Below are 22,918 nucleotides of genomic sequence, written 5' to 3'. Positions count from 1 at the left end.
TGGCTGCTTCCTCCAGGATGCCTTCTCTGCTCCCCCCAGGCTGGGCAAGGTGTCCCCTGCCCCAAGCTCCATGTTTGCCCACGAAATACACTGGGATTGCCCTTCGACTTGATAAACACCCCTTCCTCCGCCCTCACCGTAATTCCCTGACAACCATCACTGGTCAGACAGGTTCCTGGGTCAGCTCAGCTGAGCAAGGAGCAAGTCCAGAACACATAAGGGTCTCAAAAACTACTTGACTGTCTTTAAGCTGATTGTTGACTGGCTGTCTTCTTGCATGACTTTCTCTCTGGCGACAACAGCTTGGGGCAAACCGACAGTAAAATTATGGGGGAACAGGGTGGGGGGAGGGAAAACAAGACTCCCTAGCCTACCCTTACCTCAAGGCATCAAAAACTCACCAGGGGCCTGACGCACTGGGCCCTGGGTGCGCTGGGCCTGACATCCACCCAGGCAGCGGAGCTGACCGCTTCTCCCCTTCAGACCTCTCCTCCTCTGCCTCCTCTTCATTCCCCTCCCTCCTAGGCCCTCAGGCCCTGCTCAGGGCAGCCATACACCAGCTGACAGCTGGACGTGCCAGCCCCTGCCAGCCCTTCCCCAGGGTCAGGTGACCTCCCTATCCAGGCCCGTGGGCAGACCGGAGTCTAGGCAGACCTCTCCAGCGGCGCTGCAGCAGACAGTGAGTTCTCGGTGCTGGGACGCTGGGAAGAGCCTGCCATCAGCAGGCACAGAACAAGGAGATCACTTTCCCCTGGACCTTCCCTTCCACACGCTCCCTGCCATCCTTCCAGGAAGAAGGCCCTGGTGAGTGCCGCCCCAGGGGGGATAGGGCAGGGAGGGCCTTGCTGAGCCCTTCATGGTGCTGGAGTGAGGGTCCACCCAGGATGGGATGACCCCACTCCTCAACAAGGGGCACACCCTGCGGAGGGGCCAGTCTTTCTGGGGGTGTCTGTACCTCTGTGTGCACCTATGTGTCTGGGGGTGCTGCTGGGTTAGCTCAGGAACACAGAGATTCTGTCGTTCACTTGTCTCCCATCTCTACCCCCTACCCCTGGAGTGATTCCAACCCTTCCTAGGGCGTCCCCGGGTCTCTAACCTTGGCTCCTGCACGGAGGCAGGGCCGGTTCTGGGGAGCTGGGACTGCGAGGAAGCTGTGTACAGGGGCTGGAGCCAGTGATTTGCACTGTTTAACCCTTCACAGGGGCAGCTGTCCCAGGAGGCGTGGACAGCAACCCTGGGGCTCCAGGAACGGCGTGTCCTGTCCTAGCAGCCCCACCCTTCCGCCAGGGGGAGGGGTGCACCAGGCTGGGGTGACGTCAGCTCCTGTGACCAGCCGTCCATGGCCTGGGTACGGGGCGCCCCCATGCAGGGCTGGTAGACCACGGTCACTACCAAGGGCCCCTGCCCTGAGCAGCGGCAGAGTTTTGGGGGGCCTCCTCTCTCTGGGCTCTTCTTGGCCCTCAGTAAACCTGAGACCCAAACCTGTCTGAGCCTGGCATGGTCCTTGGGACCTCTGGGAATCTAAAAACCTCCATGCCAGATTCCTTCCCCAGAGATTCAGATCCAGTGGGGCAGGACCCAGGCTTCTGCGTTTTTTAAAAGCTACCAGTTTATATCTGAACCTTTTTTACTATGAAAAATGTTAAGCCCACAGGAAAAAGTAGAGGGAGTGATATCACGAACCCTTGCATATCCTACCCCAGGACTTACACGGTTGTTTGACCTTTGCCATGTGCTCCATTGACTGCTCTAATGCTAAAGTATTTGAAGTAATTTTGGGACATCATAGCGTTTCCCCCCAAAGTACCACAGGAAGCTCTTACATAACCCCAATGCCATTATCCCACTAACAAAACTAACAGCTCCTGAAGAATGGCCACATGGAGTTCATATTCAAATTTCCCCAGTGGCCCCCTGGATGTTTTTTATCGCTTTGTTTAGACCAGGATCCAATCAAGGTATATGGGTCAGTATGTCTTTTAAGTCCCTTTCAATCCAAAAGGGTCTCTTCCAACCACCTCTCTCCATACCCCCGCCCACCACATTGACTTCCTGAATTAAAGGGCCAGCTGTCCCACAGGAGGGTGAGAATATGGCTGAGTCAGACAGCTCAGTACAGAAAGGGAAACTGAGGCCCAGAGAGAAAGGGACAGGGAATCTGAGGCAGAACCAGGTCTCCTGGTCCCCTCCTGTGCTGTGCTCCCCCAGAGCCAGTTCCTTATCAGGGATCTGAGACGCTCGTCCATTGCAAAGGGCCTGTGGCCCCTGGGACCCTACCAGTGTGCTCTGGGGCGGCAGGCCAGGCTGAGCCATCCCGTGTCTCCCCCTGCGTTCTTCTGCCCTGAGCAGGGCACCTGAATAAATTCTTTACGTATGGTTGCTATCTTGTTCACCAGCAGCCACAGGGAACAGCAATCACCTTTATGAGCATTGGGTTGTTCTGGGAAGTGAGATGAGAGGCCGGGAGGAGTCCAGGAATGGGGAATGCAGGGCATCACCGAAAGCCATTACTCTTCCCTATCCAGCAGGGCTGGGACTGTGGGGTCCAGCTGCCCCAGGGAGGGAGTGATTGAGTCAGGTTGTGGAAAACCATGTTCCCCTCAGCTCGGATGTGCCCTCCAGCTCATACGCCTTGTCCCCTCTTTGGCAAGACCTGTGCCTGGCTTTGGGGCCCCTCATACTGTGAATGGGGCCAGGCACCTTGACGCCAGCCAGACACTCCTCAGAAAAAGTAGGGCGTGGTAAGAGGAGAAGAGAGAGGGACATCAACCTCGACGGTAACTTTTTTTTTTTTTTTAAATTTTTATTTATTTATTTATTTGACAGACAGAGATCACAAGTAGGCAAGACGCAGGCAGAGAGAGAGAGAGAGAGAGAGAGAGGGAGGAGGAAACAGGCTCCCTGCCGAGCAGAGAGCCCGATGCGGGGCTTGATCCCAGCACCCTGGGATCATGACCTGAGCCAAAGGCAGAGGCTTTAAGCCACTAAGCCACCCAGGCACCCCGCAATGGTAACTTCTGAGCTCTTGAAAAACTGCCCCTCGGAAAGGCAGCGTCCCCCAAGCCACCGTCCTGGGCTCTATGAGGGCAGGCCTGGCCAAGCCAGGTCCCGGATGTGTTCCCTGTCGGGACCAGGGCTGGCCGGCTGTGGGGTTTGGGCCAGGGACTCCTGCTCAGGGCAGTTCTGGCCCGTCTGCTGCTGCCCTCTGCTGGGGGAAGGCCCGCTCGCCTTCTCCCTGAACAGGCGGGCTCCTCGGAGTTGGCCAGTTGCAGCCCGTGGTGTGAAGGACCAGGACCACACGCTCACACGCACGCACGCACGCACTCATCTGCATGCTCACACGTCTGCTCCACCCATGACTGCATTTTGACCTTAAAAGGCTGTTTCTTCCTGCAGCCATGAAGTTGCCATGCTAACCACTGCCAAAACCTTCTGTCTCTGGATCAAAGACCTCTTACGTAAGGCAGGTAGCTGCTGACCGCAGTGCTTAGAGAAAGGTGGGGAGGTGCGGGGAAGGGGTCAGAGGTTGGGAAATGTACACATCTGGATGGTTAGCGGTATCCAAGATCCTGGATGCAGCTTCAAGGGGGTGAGGTCCTGAGGGAGTTGGGCAATGCTGCTGGAGCCATTATTAGCCATGCCCAAGGTCCCCAAGGACCTGGGGTGCTGTTATGAGGTCAAGACAAGGTAAGGGTCAGGGAGGGAGAAGTCTCCAGCCTCTGCCTCACCTGGAGCAGCCCTTCCAGTGGCGCTGGGATTCTGGAGTCATCTTTGCCCCACGCGTCTCCCGCCCTGACAGCAAGCTCAGAACATTGCTGCTGCTGCTGCTGCTGCCGCCACTAAGGACATTTGTCAGTGGCTGAAGGGCTTCTAAACTAATAATCGCTGTATTAAAATCGCATTTGGTCCTCAAACTGGAGGAACATTGGGAGATTTTAAATGTTAAGAGAAAAGGAGAGAGACAAAAGAAATCTCTCAAAGGATAAAATCAGCCCCGAAAGAAGTCTGTGTGATGGAGGAATATGAAGCATTGCTCTGGGGTTGGGGATCAAGCCTTCCCTGGGGAACAGACACTTTGCCAAGCCACATATCTCAGCCACGGCTGAGAAGGTGAGCTGTGATGTCCGCCAGGGCTCAGTATTGATCCTGTTGGGCCGGGGGGGGGGGGGGGGGAGTGGCCACACACACAGAGGGCCCACCATTCCACGGCCCTTGAGTCATTTTTAGAATGGATTTTAAAACATGGCTCCCCGCCCCCCCAGGAAATAATCTCATGCTTTCCCAGCCTGGATGGCCCCAGATGATACACAGACCTCTGCCACATGAGAAACTCCAAAATCCTCCTGCCCATTACGACCTAAGCAGTTTTAAATGGTTTTTGGGTCCTCTCCTCTCGAATAGATCTAAAAAAATGCTCCCTCGGGCATCGCAAAGACATTGAATGGTACTTGTTCCAAACCTCTTGGCTCCAGCAGGCCTGCAAAATGCACGATAGGACTTCAGAGGCGAGAGGGCAGGCCATAAACCGTGCGGCCTTTGAATCTGCAGCTGACCCTGCCTATACGGCAGTCTTCTTTTGATACAAGTTGCTTCTTAATTATCTCTTCCCCAGAACACTTCCCAGCACCTCCCTCACCCCATCAGATTTACTGGGATGTGATGCTGAAGGCTTCCTTCCACACCTCACCCTCTCAGGCAACCCCCTCCTCCCTGGCCTGAGCAGGAGCCAGACAAGCTGGGCACCCCGGGTCTATGTGGCCAGGCCCCCTCTAGGCACCCCCGGTCTATGTGGCCAGGCCCCCTCTAGGCCCACGAGTGAAGCAGGTCAGGCTTACCCCTGCTCACAGCCTTCCCTCTGGTCTCCTGGCTGGCCCAGGCCATTTTCTGCTGCTCCACCCTCACCGGAGACAACCCCTCCTCAGGTCCTGATGGCCTACCCCCCGGCCAAGACTCCATCCAGAACCCGTGACACTACGCCCACCTTAGGAGACATCAGTACCTCTGCTAAACTTTTTAGCTAGGACTCCATTTCAGCATAATTTGTTCCCTACGCATGCCCCTGTGATACTCATTATACTTTTAGTATCCGCTGATTGAGAAAATGGATGAGGATTAAAACTACTAGAAGCTCAATAGCACCTTGAAATGAATTTGTATTTTGGTAATCACAGATGTGTTCCTGTACATGTGAGAGGCTATCACGCTCTGAGGGTCCTACTGCTCTGGTCTGAGGATGACGCTTTGGTGGTGTAGCGTTAGGAAGGTCGTGAGGGGCCTGCGGGTGGGAGCCCTTCACCCTTGGCTCTGTGAACCCACACTGCTGAGTGGCCCTCTGGACCCTGTCCACCGGGTGTGAGCTCCAGGGAGGCAGGCCACAGCGGCACAAAGAGTGGAGAGGGCCTTGGATGGGACCCTGGCCCTGAGGCCTTTAGAGGAGAGAGAATGTTCTCTAGCTCCCAAGTGTGCCTGGGCCTTTGCCATCTCAGCCCCTCAGTTTCTCCACCAGAGATGGGGACTTCAGAAACGGAGATGGGGACTGCAGAGCCCATGACCCCAGGATATGCTTCAGAGGAGCAGCTCGTGTCATACAGGGTGCATTTCTGCAGGAAGTCTTTGAGTGCCTGGTTCCAGTGGGGTCCCTTGCAACTTCCGGGCTCCCTGCTGGGCATCCGGCTATGCGCACGAGGCCGCCAGCCTCACAAACCAGCCCCGAGTCGCAGCGGCCTCTGAGAGCAGAGATGTACCTCTCTGTCAGGCTACATACATATCCAGCACGATCGAAGGCAGGCCAGGGAGAGAGGACGTGGCAACGGCTTGCACTCCAGGCTCCCACCGGCAGTGGCACAGGGCGCTCCCATCCGCATTATGTCAGCGGAAGCAAGTCATGGGGCCGCGCCTACCTTCCAAGGGCAAGGGAAGTGCAATCACACCACATCCCCTAAGGAAAACCCGAGTGTTTATGAACAGCCCCGACAAGGACCACGGTCAGCCAGCTTGTTTCCAGATTACAGGGAGCTGACAGGATTTCGTAAGACCAGGTTCATGACGAACTTAGTCTAAGTTGGAGCTGGTAGAAGTCTGATTGGTGGCCTCATCTGCCATCTTGCCTAAAATGCGAGCAGCAAGCTAGAACAGGGGCTTATCTTCTGTAATTTCTAATGAACTCGGGTTCAGCCTGGGGCAAAAGATGACATACACACAGATTCTCGGGGAAGAAAAGGTGCCAGCGGCTAGTGATAAGCCGGAGGCATTCATCCACTTCGGCCTGGTGGCCTCTGTCCCTGTGTCTGGCATCACTGATACCATCATCTGTCCCCACTCTGGAAGCCAAACACAACTGCAGGCCCTGCTGTCCGTGACCTTCCTTTCAGACCGGGGGCAGGCTGGCTGTCACCCGGGCCCTGTGGGGCTGCACAGACACAGACAGCCCCATGGGGCCTCATTCAACCACCAGCTGGACAATGGGGCCCATCAGAAATTTCAGCCCTTGAGTCTCCTGGAGTGAGCCCAGAGTTATTTCATTCAGGATACAAGCCAGTGACAGGATAGGATGCAGGGACCTGGGCCATTTGTCCATGACTCCTGGGGAAGGGGGCTTCTGGCTGAGCTCTTCTGGCTGGGGGCATCTCACTCTCTCCCCTCCCTCCCTCGCTCTCTCCCTCTTCTCTCTCCCATGGAACACCAGGGCAGGATGCTGAGTGAGGGTCCAGCTGTGGGGCTATGGAGGGAAGTGTGGGCTGGAGAGAGGACATCTGTCTCCCTCTGACGCACTGAAGGGAGACCAGTATACTTAGCGAGGGTGTCAGAGGGGGCGTAAGGTCCCATCTCAGGCAGGCGCCTCACCTGCCTTCCCAGCACCAGAGCTGAGTCAGTCCTGAGAATAACCCACGCAGTGACAAGCCTCAAGGGGTGGGGATGCTTGGGAAAAGGACTCCACAAAGGAATGCTATGCGTTCTGTCATCTGAGCATCGTGACAAGGCTGTGGCAGTGGGTGGGAAACAAAGACTCAGACGAACATTACCAAGTTCATCCCAGGGGCCTCGAGCAAGCTAGTGGGAACACTTGGGAAAGATCTGGGTTCCTGACTCCATGCCCAGTGCTCTAAGGAAATAGGGCACTGACCAAAGGCCAAGGCCTACACCGATGACAGATGTACCTGTGTGTGGCAAAAAGAAGGTCTGGGTTGAGAAAGATCTGTCAGCTTGAATTATTTATTTGGAACTTAAGGGGGAGGACTGAGAAAAATGGAGGTCTTCCCTAGCTCATTCCTATAGAGCAGAAGACTGTACCCAGTGACAGAGAGACAACCTTGGGAACAGAAGGTCAGCATCAGTGCCGAGGGGAAGCCACAGAGTGCCTACGTGAGCGGCAGCAGAGCCCACCTGCCTAGCTCAGGTACTGACGCCTCTGCTCCCCCTGCCCCTTCCCGCTGACCCATGTCAGAACCACAGACCACAGAGCTCAGGAGCAGGACGACCCTCAGAGATCACCTCATCTGTACCCTAAGGTGAGCCCTGACAGAAATAGCCTCAGTTTCCTGACCAGCTGGGTATAGACTTTTTTTTTAAGGAAGTTCTTTGCGCAACATGGGACTCAGACTCACGACCGCAAGATCAAGGGTCACATGTTCTACCGACTGAGCCAGCCAGGTGCCCCAAATCTAGATTTTTTTAGAAGTACAGGCTAATTACCCAGCAGACATCCTATCACTACGACCCACCCTAAGTCTGCATTAGGGAGACAGGAGCATGGGGAAGAAGGGTACGCAGGAGGGCTCGCCTGGGACACCGCCTGGAGGCGTCAGCTCGGCTAGGCAGTCCTGGCAAGGCCGCGCCTGGTTGGTTGGTGCTGGGCCACCTGGGTTTTTCTCTCCTACCTTCCTTCTTGCCTTCACCACATCTGCCAAGTATGACTTGGTTTGCCAAGCCACTGGGCTACCTTGTCCTGTATCAGCTTGTCCCTGCACTGATTTCAGATTTGCCTCTGCATCTAGATGCCTCCTACTGACTTCTCAGCTCGTGGAACAGGCTCCAAGTGGGGCTCCCTCCGTACTATCTGGGAGCAGACTCGGGGTGAGGCCGAGCCTACTGCGTCAGCACAGCCCCTCGCCATTAGGCCTCAGGCTCCCCCCGCCCTGGCTGCCTGGCCCGGCCACCCTAACCTCCCCAGTCCTGCTCTGGCCACACGTGCAGCTCTCAGAAGCCTCGTCCTGCACCCAGCTGAGCAAATGCACACACCAGGCAAAACACCTCCCCTTCCTAGAGGGGCACTCTGTGGCCTGAAAAACAGTAGCCAGTGAGAGAGAGAGAGATAGAGAGAGAGAGAGAGACCCCTGGGGGGCAGCAGGGGGTCTCTCTGAGCTGGGGTCCTGAACAAACTGATAGGCACTCCAAGCATGGAGCCGGCTGGCCATGCTCATGGTCTGCACTGAAGGTCGTTTAGAGCGTTAATCATGTCCAGGGCTGCCTAGCTTGGTGGCATCTTTGGCCGGGAGTCCAGCAGAGGAGAGAGTATTAATAACTTGGCGGTGATGGGCACCCCTGTGGGAATGTCCTCTCAGACAGGACAGGACGAATGTGGCCAGAAGAGCCTCCCCTCACAGTGTCTCCTTGGGCACTCTCCTGAGACAAAGTCAGGGTGTCTTTCGGGGATGTATTCCCAACCCAGAGTTCCAGCAAGCCTGCCCTTAGGGAGGAAAAGGGAGCGGCAGGTCGTAAGGAATGAGGCCCCAAGACCAGCAGTCCCCACTTTCCTCCTGCCTTGCCCCTGGCCTGCACCAGAGCCCAGTCAAGGCACTGCAGGCCCCACTTCCCTCTTGTGCAAAGTGGCGGTGAGAAACACGGCCTTCCTTCCAACCCAGAGCTGTTGGGGAAATATGACCACCAAGGCAATAAGACTAGAAATAATTACGACAAATCACATTTATTGAGGACTTAGCTCTGGGCCCTCAGCCAACCTTTTCATGGGCTTTATCTCAATGTTGTCCTATGTCCATAAAGTATCCTTACTATTTCACTTTACAGATGGGGAAACTGAGGCCCAAAGAGGTTTGGTAACTTCTCAGAGTCACATGGCAATTATGTCGTGAAGACGTGACGCAGACAGGTGTGCACAGCTATGCTGACAAAACCCAAGCTTTGCTGTGGCCCCCGGGCCCCTGCGAGAGGCGAAGCACCCTGACACCCTAACACCTCTCCTTGGGCCTGCGACCAACGTTCCCAAAAGCAGGCAAGAAACACGATATGAGGAGTTAAACACAATCTCGGCACTCTGGAAGCCTACGGTTGTGTGTGTTATTTGATTTTTCAAAAATGTTAAACAGGACGGGATTCAGAGAAGTCTATCTCTCATCCTGGCTCCCCAGAGCAACCACAGTACCAGTTTCTTGTAATGGATTACTCTAGAAGTGATGGAAGCCTCTGTACAGTCTTGTTCAACTACCAGTGGGTCGTGGCTGGGAACTGCGGGTCCTTCCATTCCTCCCAGGACCTTGTCTCCCTCACACCATTTCTACCTTCCTCCTCTGCTTTCCAGGGCCCCCTTCCCAGGCCAACAGACAGAGGGACAGCTGTGCTATGACGGGGATCAAGGCCACTAAGGAGACAGCTGAGCCCCACTGACGGCCCCGCCCCCTGTCCGGGAGCTGCCCAGGCCTTCCTCTCGTGGACACATGGTTGTGCAGGACAGCACAGATGCTGGGGAGGCCAGAGTGGGCGTGCGGCTAGAGCCCTTCCTGCACCAGGTCGGGGGGCACCTGAGCTTGATGAAGTACGATGAGCACACCGTGTGCAAGCCCCTCATCTCCCGGGAGCAGAGGTTCTACGAGTCTCTGCCTCTGGCCATGAAGGGCTTCACCCCGCAGTACAAAGGTGAGTGTCCCTGGCGGCCAGCTGCGGCTCTGTGCGCCACCGTGCCACTGTCGCAGGCCAGGCTCCTGGACGCCCCCCGCATCCCCCACCGCCTCCCCAGGTTGCCATGAAGATAGGCTCCCTCCCCACAGCCTGGCTGGCCCTCAATGTCCTAGTTTCTCTGAACTCTTCAAGCCTCCAGGCCTGGAGTCTAATACCATTTGGCATCCCTAAAAACGAGCTCAAGCCACTAGGCTTCGAGGAATTGAGCGTGGAGTGAAATGATAGGCCGGCCCCATCCTGCTCTGCTAGGGAGTCTGCTCTGTGCTTCAGGGGTGCCATGGCTGGGTCCTGTGACTGGGGCTGGGGAAGACAGGGCGGGCCAAGGCCTCTTGCCCCTCCATCGGGAGACCCAGGTGGATGGGTGGAGCCTCAGGCCTGGGTCAGGACGTGAAGAAGCAGGGACCTGACATGTTTAGGAAACGAGAATTCCTCATTCTTACCTAATGGCCAAGCCAGGGCCATGGGCTGCCCTCCAGGTAGAGCTGGGGAAGCGGGGCATGGAGCCGTGTGTGTTCCAGATCTGAGTACAAGGTGGGTTCAGGGGGGTGAAGGCTGGCTGGGGAGGGCCGCCATCTGTGGGGCCCTCTGGGCAGCTGGCCAGCATCCACGAGGCAGGCCTTTTGTCCACACCCAGCCTTCAGTAAATGCGGCTCACAGGGCTCAGGGCAAGACTGCCGGCCGCGAACCCCTCAATGGGACAAGTCCCCAGAGAAAAGATCTCTTTTAAAGGTTTTTAAATGTTGTGACTACAAGCTTCTGCCCTCGAATATGCATCTGCAGTAAAAGTAATGATAATATCCAAGTAAGTCAGTCAAAAACTTACTCGCATTTCAGTCATCAAAATAACCAGGAAAAATGGGGCCTAGCTCTGTGGGTGTTTCTTAGAGGGTGCTCTGGGACTGACCAAGGCTGGTGTAGGGGTTCACATGCAGATTCCCAGGCTCCCTTCTACCCCTATGAACCAGAAACCCTGGGGGCAGGGCCCAAGAATCTGTATCCAGCATTCAGACTGAGACCCACTGCTGGGGGCCAAGGACTTGAGCCCCAAGCACCGCTTCAGTGCCGGCTTGCCAAGACCTTCTGAGATGAGGACTGTGAGCACCACACACTGGGAGAGAGGGGGGCGGGTAGCTGGTGTGCGGCCTGTGCAGGCCTCCCCTGGGGCCTCTGGGGCCACAGCCCGGGGTTGCCCATCCGTTGTGGGTCACTGCCCATGTCGTCAGAGCACCCACTGGAATGAATGTCTGTCCTTTCACAACGGAACTCAACCTAGCAAAGGGGTGGCAGGACCCTGCGTGGGGGGGCCTCTTGCCCGCAGCATTTCACGCCTGTTGGACATGGCTCTGGAGCTGAGACAGATGGCCGGGGCGGCCACAGGCAGAGCAGGAAAGTGAAAGAGGCTGCTTGGTCTCCAGGACCCCATCCCGACGCCCTCCCTGGGTCCTGTCTACAAGTGCCCATTCCTCTGCGGGAGGAGGGGGAGAACAGCACCCCTCCTGGGCACTCTTGGGCACTAGTCTACTGTCCGGACCCCTACTCTAGCCTGCCTCCCAGGCTAGGTCAGGGGATCATCTAGCCCAATAAGGAGGGGATGTGCCTTGCCCAGAGTCACTCAATGCGTGACCTCAGGTCAGGGGGACTTGAATGCCCACAAGGCTGCCACAGGGGGTTTCCCCCAGAGAGGAGCTGTTTCTGTAGTGGCCACTGTGTGCCATGGAGCACAGCCTCTCCCTTCTCACTGCCCTGCACTGTGATGAAATCAGAGAGCGCTGGGCAGGGACGTCACTCCCAAGGCTAGCCTCCCCATGCCAGGAGCTTGCCCGGACCTTTTGCTGGGCTCCTCGGGCAGGACAACATTTTGGACCTGCATCTCTCTGCCTCCCAGTGTACCTGTCAGCTTTGGGTGAGCAAAGACATACTCCTAAGTCTGGCTGGTTAACAGAAGAGCCAGATTCATCTTATACACGCCGGCAAATAAATGCTCTCATGAGCTTAAAAATAAATACATGACAGAACATTCCCAGAGGCTGGGGAAGCTGCTTGGCCAAGCCGAAATTGCTGAGATGCTCTGGGCATGGCAATTGTGGCAGTAAGCACTCTTGTCTGCCCGGCTGGCGTGACTGCAGGCAAAGCTCTGGCTGTCCCCCGCTACCCCCGGCCAGGCAGAGGCGGCAGAGTGTGGGGGGCCTATGTCCCTCCAGGCCTAGCTCCCATGGACACACAAAGCAAGCCGGAAGCCAGGCTGGGGCAAACACAATCTTGACTAAAAACCAAGCCAAGCCCCAAGGCGTCTGGATTCCACTGACCGGCTGCTTCGGTTTAGAGAAGACAACCTGAGATCATCTGCAAGGCAGAGATCTGCTATGCGTCTTGGGCTTCAGAGCAAAGTCTGGGCTGAGCTGGAGAGAGATGTGGGAGAGGGAGGAAGACAGATAGGTGGAGACACAGAACCAGAGGCGTGAAGGAAGACGAGAGGCAGGGACACGAAGTCTGGCTGGGTAGCTCTGACAATATGAGAAATAGAAATGATTTTTGGATTTTATTGGTTTTTGGTTTTTTTGCACCTCTCCTCGCCTCCATTTATTGAGACAGTCAGATCTGATGAGATTAGACAAGAGCTGGAGCCTAGAGAAGCAGGAGAAGGTCACGTTTCTTGTCCTTCCAGTGAGGCCTCCTGGGGCCGGGGCTCCCCAAGACAGTGGTTTCTGGTGAGCGTGTCCCAATCCCACAGTCCCACAGCAGAAAAGGCCAGAGGGTGAGCCGAACTTTACAAAAGACCGAAAAGGGCCATGCCCTTGGCTGGCGCCCCATCCTGGGCTCCCCAGCAGCCACGAGGCTCCAAGCTCCCCAAGGACAAGCACAGAGGCTAGCGCGCTCTCCTTTCCCCACGGTGGAGGGGTGGACTCTGGGGCCAGTGCCGGCTTCCAGGTTGGCCCTCCCCGGAGCAAGCAGAGCGGCCCTCCTGCCTGAGGAAAGAGGAATGGCAAGGGAAACGCCGCGTCCTTGGGCTTCTTGGCACTCCCACCCCTCTGAACCAATGACCCTCTCAAAACAGGTTTCTCTGTTCACTCCCACGGAACAGAAGGGCCCAACCAAATGTGATGAGGACACAGCAGGAGCGTTCCTCATCCACACACAAGTAAACACAGCAGGACAACGCTGGAGTTTCCCATTAAGTCCCTGGCTCCGTGTTACAGCTTGTTCCCTCTTCCATAGCCATGTCTGCTGTGGCCTTTCTCAGAGCTCCGCCCCTTACTGTGGGACCTTGGGCAAGTCATTCCATCTCCCCAAGTCCCCGTGACCACGGGCAAGGGCCTCGCAGGCTTGCTGTCACTCAGTGGTAACAGACGAACACGACACTGATTAGCACGACTGCAGTTCCTCCCCCGATCTGCCATCAGCCCCCCATTCTCCCAGGCGGAACCCCTGGGTTCAGGTAAACGACAAAATGCCAGGATCAAGGATAGTATTATTAGTCATATCATTATTAATTCACAAGATTCAGGGGCCTGAGATGAGCTGAGGCAACGCAGAATTTTTTTAAGGAACTGGAAAGAACTGAATGTCACTCTCGGGCTGTGAAATTAGGGCACCGGGAATCTGAGATGACAGGACTAGCCCAGAGAGGCCGCTGAGCTAGGCACAGATGGCCCTGAAGAGCGACTTGCTGAATTAGAGAGCAGCCCTGGAAAAGAGCGTCTGCACTGACCAGCCTGGGCAGGGACGCAAGCAGGGAAATCAGCTGCCTTGAGCACGGGTTCAGCAAAAATCACCACTTGCGCTGAGAAAGTGACCAAGTGGCAGGGGAGAAAATAAATACCTGAGGGGGACCTGATCACATGCAGCCCACCCAGGTCAGAGTCCCAGCAGGCAATGAGCGGTGTGCCGAACGGGCTTTAAATGAAGAGAGTTTTCAAAAGGACGGCTCATAGACATGCACGTGGGATTAAGGGAAATGGGGGCGATGAGGCACGCAGGGACCAGTGCCCCTGAAAGGCTGTGACCACTCCTAGGCCTGAAGGGAATGGGGTCACGGACCCAGTGAGAAGGAGGCCACAGAGGGACAGGACCATGCTGTGGCAGGGAGGAAACCAGTGGGATAAACACCTCGATCTTTCTCTGGCCCCAGCCCATCTCCTGCCGACATCCTTCGTTGGCCCAGCCCCTGGGAAATCAGGGGCGCAGAAGCCACTGGTGCACTTCACAGGGTCAGCCTGGCAGGCACAAAGCAGGGTGGAGACAGGTGCAGGGTGGCCTGGAGGGAGAAGGAGCCACTGGAACAGTCAGGGATCAGCTGCAGGAAGAACAGGGAACCGAGGACTCCAAAGCCACCTGCGGGGCTATCTCCCCTGCCACCGCCAAGAGCATAGCTCCACCTCCAGCAGAACTTGGGTGAGGCCAGGCACCCATTTAGGGCGGATGCTGAGCCCCATGGGGGAAGGCCCGGACTGTGCCGCCAGAGCAAGAAATCCAACAGGGGTGACCACGGAGCCGCTGACAGGCGTGCCAGACCTAATTACCCAACCTGGCCCCTGTCCCGGAGAAGCCAATTAGCATGTTTGTTCACTGGGTCTCCTCACACTCTCCACGCTCACAAGCAGCGACCGGAGCAGGCTGTTGTGCCTTGATTACAAACACGATGGGCAGGAGTTACCATAGCTGGAGAAATCCCACCAGCCTCCTGTTTTCTATCAGAGAACCATGTTCCGTCAGTAAAATTCATGGGCTGTGGGTCTAACTGAAGGAGATGGTGGGCATCCGTGTTGAAGCCAGGATGGTGGGTAGGGGAGAGGTCTAAAGGATGGGGACAGAGAGTCCGAGCCCAGGAAGGCTGTCTGAGGCAGGCTTCCTGGAAGAAGCTGGTCAGACAGAACGGGAAGGGAGAGAAAGGATGATGAAGGAGGCACAGGGAAGTTATGGGATGGACCCCAACTTCCCTCACGGCCTCCCTGCGAAAGACGGGCTCCGATGACCCTGGGTTGGGCCCCACTGGAACAGCTCTGTTGTGCCTGGGAAGGTGCCAGTGTGCACCAAGGAACCAGAAGGTGAGAACAAAATGTACGGGGCTGGCTTTGTTCAAAGCTCAAAAGGGCAAAGAGATTCAGGGAAGGAGAGCTAACGCCCTGACCAGCCCAAGGCTATTTTCTGCAGGCTCCGCGGCCCTGGGCTCATTTTGGAATAGTCCCCGTAGCTCTTCCTTGAGAGAGCAGTTAGGGAAGGGGGGGGGGGTGTTGATCAGTGCCCTTAAACTGCAATTCAGAAGGATGTCACCCCTTGCAACATGTCCACCAGGTAAATTCCATCTGGTTTCCCCCCTTCCCCTCCCCCCGTGTGCTCTGCAGGCACCATCACAGTGCACCTCCAAAAAGACAGCCGAGGCCATCTCAGCCTGGTGGCCACCCCGCTGAAGGAGAACCGGGGGCCCTTCAAGGTCTCCACGGAATCGGCAGCGGTGGCAATATGGCAGACGCTCCAGCAGACCACCAGTAGCAGTGGTGGCGTCCACCCCCTCGTCCAGTGGCAGCTGGCTCACTCGCTCGAGGAGAGGTGAGGGCCACGTGGTAGGATGACAGCTAACCTAGCAGGGACCAGCTCTGCTCCCACCTGCACCAAGGCCCACAGCTTCCCGACCGGGCCGAGGACGTGACACATTCCCAGGAAGTCTCCTTCTAGAAACATCCAGGCGACCAAAGGAAGGCATGAGTTTTCCTTTATGCGGTTTCAGAGGGAGGATTCCACAATGTCTCAGAAGCTGCCACATATGCAGGGTCCTATAGGGAACAGGCATTTCAGCACATACTTGTTTAATTAAATACTTATTTTACGGAGACCGTGCAGTGTCTCTGGGTGGGGGTGGGGGAATACAGAAACCCAGAAAAGTTGACACAAGGGAGAAATGGCTAATGGCAGTCCGAAGTCACCTTTCCCCAGCAGTCAGGAAGGGACGAGGAGAGAGGTCAACACAATCCCCCTGCACCCCCCACCCCCACCGTGGGATCTCAGAGACCAGGCAGCTCAGGGCACCCAAGTTCCCAAAGAGGTCTCCAGAACCTCTCTGATAATGTTAGCTGACCTTCCTCAGATGAAAAGGACCCCTGGGGACTTATAAAACATTTATAGGAAACAAAAGGGAGCTAATACAATGAAAGTGCCTCCTTTCCCCAAGGAGCACAGCAGATCTAACTACGTCTCTTGGTTCTACATCAGGAAGCAGGTACGTATTATCTCCATTTCACAGATGGGGAAGCCGAGATGCAGAGGACTGGAGAGAGGGCAGACCAAAGATCCAGGATTCCCGGCCCTAAGGGCATTTTGAGGTCTCAAGGAAATAGTGCCACAACACACTCACAGCCTAAAACCCCAGCCTTCTGATTCCAGGCAGGGTTGCGGTCCCCACACTGCATCACCTCGAGAGTGCAAGAGGAATCCAGATCACTTACAAGTGAACTTAAACCACCTCAGCCCTCTGAGGAGGCGCCAGGCTCTAATGAATTCTTCTGGGGTTTGGAGAGACGCCCTGCCAGGGCTGCAGTGTGGCCCGATCTGGTGCCCAAGGCCTGAATGGGGCAGCAGGGGCACTCTGAGGCCCTGTAGGCAGCGTGGAGAGCAGCCAGGGGCTGTCCCCATCAGAGCCCAGTCCAGGAGAGCCCTGTCCGAGGGACGGGCACCTACCCCCAGCCCTCCGGCCACGGCTGCTGGCCATGGCTGCTCTGACTGCCGTGTGCTTCCCTCTCCCACAGCCCGGCCACGTCGCTCTCGAGGTCCGAGTTCCATCTCAATGCCCCAGTCTCCACACTCGTGGAAGACGCTAAAGGGAACCAGGCTGAGAGGAGGAGCTTTAACCCGTGGGGACTGCAGTGCCACCAGGCCCACCTGACCCGCCTATGCACCGAATACCCGGAGAACCAGCGGCACCGTATCCTTGCCAGCACTCCCTGCTGCCTGTCAGAGGCCGGGGCGGCGGGGGAAGGAGGTGACAAAGACAGGCAGACAGGGGAGCAGGGGCGGGAGGGGGAGACACAGACATGGGTGCCAGGACAGGGGTGGGCAGGGAGAGACCAGTGCACGTCAAGGCACAAGCCCTCAAATCTGGGACCTAGAAGACATCTGATCCCTCCAAAAAATAAAAAAAGAAAGAAAAAAGAAAAAGAAAATCAGAGATTATGGGGGAAGTCGGACTGGGAATTAAGCTGAACACAGTGCCCATGGCCAGGCCGCTGGCTATGTTGCTGCTCCCACCTGGGCAGAGGGGCTGGGCTGAGGGTGTCTGTTGGCAGACAGGAATGATAACAGCCATGCTGGGTGGGGGTGGCAGGGGGCTCAGAGGGCTGGGTGGGTTCCCCACACCCCAGCCTCCCTTCTAGCCCTCCAAATTCTCCCCGCAGATGTCTCCCTGTGGAGCTGATGGGGTGCGGGGGTGCAGTGCTCCCTCAGGGCAGTGCCCCAGAGGGAGACTCTTAGGGGAGGCACTCCCCCCTACCACCTCAGGCTGCCATGTTCTCAGTGAGTACATTTAGGCTTGAAATACCCCTTTGTCAATGCTGGGCTCCTTCCTGCAAACGGGTGACTGGTTCCACAGTATTTACTAAGACACATCTGCAACCCTAATCCCTAAGAAGATTTTGCAGGATAATTACTCCGCTGAAATTAATATTCCTGCAATTCATCTCCAAAGCTAACATCAACCCACTTCTCCCAAAAGGTATTGGCCCATTCAGTGACTCGAGGTTTTAGCCTTATGATTTTCTGCCGTAAAATGTAAATTGGGCATGGCCTGCCAGGGATTTCACGCCTGCATTTAAATTTCAACCTCGGAGCAGAAAGGAAAAGAAGCTCCCAGAGTCATAAACTCCCCCTAAATAAATGGACTTCTTAAAGCAGCCTGCTAGGCTAATACTTTGCATTCTTAAGAGGGGCGATGGGCTTGTCCGTGCGGAGCAGGGGGAGAAGGAACGGCACTCCGGAAAGGGGGTCCCGGGCAGTCATGGGGCCGTGCAATCTGCCTCCCTGGGGGCCGCAGCCTCCCAGTCCACAGAGCCTTCCTGAACTTAGCCTGACCAGGGTTTCTGCTGCTGGAAAATGTCGTGTCACAGTATAAGCACCCCTGTATCCTGGACCTGAAGATGGGGACCCGGCAGCATGGAGATGACGCGTCCGAGGAGAAGAAGGCCCGTCACATGCACAAGTGTGCACAGAGCACCTCGGCCTGCCTGGGTGTGCGCATCTGTGGGATGCAGGTAGGAGGCAGAGGGCCCGTCGTGTGGCTGGGGGTCCTGGCGTGTCCACTGTGGACACCGCCGCCCACAAAGCCAGCCACACAGGAGGGTTTGCGGTAGGTGGAATTTCCCAGGGGCCACGTGGGGCCTGTCCACGTGGAGAGCAGACCTCTGGTGACAGTGTGTGAGCAGGGGGCTGGGGAGAGAACAGAAAAAGAGCTTCTCTGTGCACTCCGTGGCTTCCTTGGTCTCTGGAAGGGTAGAGCTGAACACTCTCCTTCTCAGGGGCCATAAGGCACTCTGCTCTTTGAATTCCTACTCCATGTCTTCTGGGGTTTTTTTGCTGTCTGTTCTGGTTAAAGAAGTGGGAAGGTCGTAGCCTGCTCAGCTGAGGCAAAGGAACAGTTAATTTTTTTTATTGCCCAGACTCTACCCCATTTTTGCAGCTGACGTGGCTCATGGCAGGGGCTGCAGAACCGGAAGAAATCAACTTTCCCCCACTCGTTCACTCTTACCGTCTATCTCCTCAAAGCAAAACCAGACACTGATTTGATGGTACACGTTGAGGCTTTCCTTAATTGAAACTGCCACCCCTTGAAGCTGGAAGTGGAGTCTATAAATTTGTTGCACAGATGTCCCTCGGAAGGCTTGGAATGCAGTCCTCAAGAGAATGGAGTGTGATGATTCGGGGTGTAAACGGAATCTCTCTCCGGACCTCCAATCTTCTGAAAACGATCTGATTTATTTAGACAGTGACAACTGTCATGTGTTTATGATGGCTAATTTAACAGCCCATCTCCCGCCCTCCAAAGCAAGTCTATCATAGCTTTCTGATTTTTTTTTCCTGCACTGGTTTTCCATACACATACCACGTAATCTGAAGGCGGGAAAGACTTGAGAAACTGTCTTGGCCACGTATGGGCTGCCCTTCCCAGGTGTGCCAGACAGAAGTAAGCCAAGTCATGGCCACGCCAGCCACTGGCCTCAGTACAGCCTCTGAATGAATGGGAGCAGCTGCCACTGTCCCCCCATCAGCATCTTCTCCATCTGCTTCCTTCTGGTGGCCAAGACATGACAGGGGAGTGGGGGGGGAGAGGAGCTGGTGCCAAGTAGGAGCCACCAGCCCCACAGAGCTGCTGCGAACCTCCTCCCCGTTCCATCCAGGCTCCCCTCAGTGGCACTGGCTGCTGGAAAACCCCATCCCTTCCTCATCCAGCCTATCTTCTTGTTGTTTTATCTTCAGTCAACCCTGCTCTACCCCAAAAGCCATGACGGTTTCCTTAGAATTTGTAGAGAAAGGACTTTACAAACTTTACTGGGGAAAATTGAATCTAGTTGACTTTCCAAGGCCATTGGCTGCGATCTCAGATTCCTGCTAAAGCGTTCTAGCTTGGGTTTGCTAATATTTGAATTGAAGAAGGCCAGGAGCCAGGGTTTAAATCACGATTTGGAGGATGACACTGGAAATTCACAGCAAAGGCGATCCAGAGCTTTTCGTTACGGGTGGAGGGTCACCTTCATGGGGTGAAGGATATGTAGACCTTGGATTCCTATTAAGGGCTTGCAGAGAAAGCATTTTAAAATGTGAAAGTTCCCCTGGCGCTTGATGGAAGATCATCCTTCCATTCATTTCAGCCATTCCTGCCCTGCATCTCCCGGAAATCTGTTTATATATCATGCTAGCTTGTAACCCTGCAACCACAGCAATGGCAAGCTTTCTCTTGAGTTGGCAATTCTTCACGTTTTCTTTCTTTTTTTATTATCAGGTTTATCAAGTTGATAAGAAGCACTTTCTCTGCAAAGACAAGTACTACGGAAGAAAACTCTCTGTCGAGGGCTTCCGACAGGCCCTCCATCAGTTCCTGCATGATGGAACCCGCCTCCGGACGGAGCTCCTGGAGCCCATCCAGTGCCAGCTCCGTGCCCTCCTCTCGGTCATTAGGAGCCAGAGTTCCTACCGGTTCTACTCCAGCTCTCTCCTCATCATCTATGATGGGCAGGAGCCGCCAGAAAGGACGGCCCATGGCAGCTCTTCTGGAGGTGTCAGCAAAGTTGACATCCGGATGATCGACTTTGCCCACACAACATACAAAGGCTCCTGGGACGAGCACACCTCTTACGACGGACCAGATCCAGGCTATATTTTTGGCCTAGAGAACCTCATCCAGATCCTGCAGGATATTCAAGAGGGAGAATGAGGCTTGTTGGGCCTATCTGGATTTTTCTAGAGTATAGTTCTCACAAGGGACCTACTGGTAGCCAGGGTACTCCAGACACAGTCAGATGTCTTTTTGTGATAATGCTAGCCACATTCAAGAGCCACACAGGGCAGAGGATATTAATGGCTGCTACAGAAACCAGCTCTGGAGGTAATTTCACATCCTCTGGCATCTTCTGCTAATGCTGGTCATCCAAGGCTGGACAGCCTGAGTGAAATGGCACCATCATGGAGTACACTGGAGGGCTGTGGCATGAGGGAGAAGCCAGCGTTACAGTAAGATTCTAGAGAATTTACTTTGAAAAATGCTTTTTTGTTGTTGCACTGACGTCTTGGCAAGTCGTGAGGCAAAAAACTCTACTTGAAGAAGACCAGAAGAGTGAGGTCACGAGTGTATGGTTTTTTCTACTCACACAGGCAGCCCACCCCAAGAGCAGACAGAGCTCACCAATGACTGTCTCTTATCTTCCTAGGAGGCATTTCGGTGGGGCAGGAACACATGGGACTGATCTGCCCGTCTCGCCAGCTTCCTACACAGGGTCTGAATGGGCAAGGGCAAACCACACACAGTCCTGGCAAATCAAGCCCCTGGGTTCTCCATTTCTGCCCGAGGAGATGAGGGTCTCTTTCTAGACTTCCGGGTACCTACTGGAAGTGATGCCTCTGTCCAATTCTGGCCACAAACCGGCTCTAACCATAAACCTCAGTTCTGGTGGGCGGGGGCGCTGCCGAAAGGATGAGCCATGCTGTTAAATCACACTGTCCGCTTTCTATTTATTTATTTTGGGGGCAGGGTGGGGAGTCGGGAGAGAGAAGCCTGAAGGGCCAAGCAATCCAGGCACAATGTTTACAAGACTGGTGGACAAGTTTAAATATGGAACAAAGAGCAAACAGTTCTAATTAATTCCTTCTTCTGCAGCGTGGAAACCTACTACAATGCCCTTGAGTCGAGCACGAAGATACGTTACCCAATTAGGGAAATAAATTTGTTAATAAAATTGCTGAGGTCACCAGTGATTATTTGGTGTACCTTTATTACCCTTTCTGTTTGTTTATTCTGATCATTACACTGTATGGCATTTCCACTTTATGGGTGACTAAAACAGTTCACCGATCTCCTGCAATCCTTTGGGGATCCCGGGGGAAAATGGGAGCTAATCAAATATTTCCATGTATCTACAAGGCAGGTACCAGACCTCATAAGTTGTCTTTTTATCTGAACTTTCTACAATGCAAAGTCAAATAATTTTTATATTCTCCTGGCTAATTACAATCAACCTTCGAAAAAGCCACACTTACAGAAGGAAAGAGTCCTGAATTTAAAAAAAAATTTTTTTTTTGTTTAATTGTAGGATACATTATATGGATTTCGAAGCAAGTTAACTTCCCTAATTATGTTTGGCTGAGGTAACGACATGATTAATTTGCATGTTCTGCACCCATGATGGGAGAATTGAGTCAAAGTACATTGGGTGGCAAAAAGGAAGTCAGCCGAAAACTAAATATTTGCTAACGACAAAATGGAGCCCTAAATATTGCTTTTACTAGGCCACTTCCTTGCTTGAAACTCTGCTTCAACTAAGTCCAAAGCTTCTGCTTCCTGGCCCCGTTCTCAGCCCTGCGCGCTGTGGGACCTACCTGAGGATGGGGGTGGGGGGCAGCGGGGGGCAGGGACGAGCTTCAGCTAGAATGGAAGTCTTTTAGGGCTGGCTGGCCCATGTCCCTAACTGTGCCACACTCACTCTCCTGGCCCCATCCATGTGACCCATCTTCGCTCAGCCCCTCCTTTATCCAACAATGCCCTTCACAGGAGCCCTTCTCCCCACTCTGCCAATCCCTCCAGGCCCAGACCAAACCCCCACATGCCCCAGAGGATGTCGCCAACAAAAGTGCAGTTTGCTACAAGGCGCAAAGCTAGTTCCAGGCTGTGCTTCCCAGACCTCCAGGCTCAGAGGGGTTGCTGCTGTCTGGAAATGTGCACAAGGTTTTCCTGACTCAGCTGAATGAGTCCACCCAAGCACTGCAAACCCAGGCCGAGGGGGAAGAACAGAGAGGTACGAGAAGAAGAGAAGATGGCAGGCATGGATGTATTTGATCTTCAGAGAGAGTTCACGTTCAAATGGCAAAAGAGGTAAGGGGGCCCTAAATATCCAGTACCCGGCAAGTATACACCGAACTAGGCAGCTCTCCCCTGCTGATCTTTTTGCCAAGCACTGGCGAAGATCCAGCACTTGGGAGTGAAGATTCTAGGCAAGGAGGCAAAGGTTCCACACATGATCTGATAACAAACCACACAGAGACAGTACCCTGGGATACAGAGGACTCATCTGTGTGGTACAGAGGATCAGTCCTACACGCAGAAGAGGTCGGCCCACAGCCAACAGAGAAATGCACATCGCCTGACAGCCAACCCTCATCACAGAAACTGTCGGAGGAGGTGAGACTTCACTTAGGCCCTGAACAGTGACAAGAATGGAGAAGGGGCTGGCTGAGTGGAGAGAAGGAGAAGCCCAGCCTGCTCAGGAGTCTGTAGACAGACCAACCCATCCAGAACGGGGGTTTGGTGGCTGGG

General features: G+C 54.9%; 1 protein-coding gene across 1 annotated transcript; it reads left to right on the top strand.

The window, feature by feature from the left end:
* The first annotated feature begins 9,671 nt into the window (after nucleotides 1-9,671).
* On the top strand, nucleotides 9,672-20,326 carry LOC111152242 (inositol hexakisphosphate kinase 3). The gene is made up of 5 exons (XM_022510681.1): nucleotides 9,672-9,870; nucleotides 15,255-15,459; nucleotides 16,653-16,828; nucleotides 17,974-18,149; nucleotides 19,895-20,326. Exons 1-5 carry the CDS (start codon nucleotides 9,672-9,674, stop codon nucleotides 20,324-20,326), a joined length of 1,188 nt encoding a protein of 395 aa, XP_022366389.1.
* Nucleotides 20,327-22,918: the final 2,592 nt, after the last annotated feature.

This window comes from Enhydra lutris, unplaced genomic scaffold (genome assembly GCF_002288905.1).
Source record: "Enhydra lutris kenyoni isolate GAN:26980312 unplaced genomic scaffold, ASM228890v2 scaffoldscaffold28, whole genome shotgun sequence".
NCBI lineage: Eukaryota > Metazoa > Chordata > Mammalia > Carnivora > Mustelidae > Enhydra > Enhydra lutris.
Note: the sequence above shows the minus strand (reverse complement) of the source record. Positions and strands in the feature narration are given on the sequence as shown.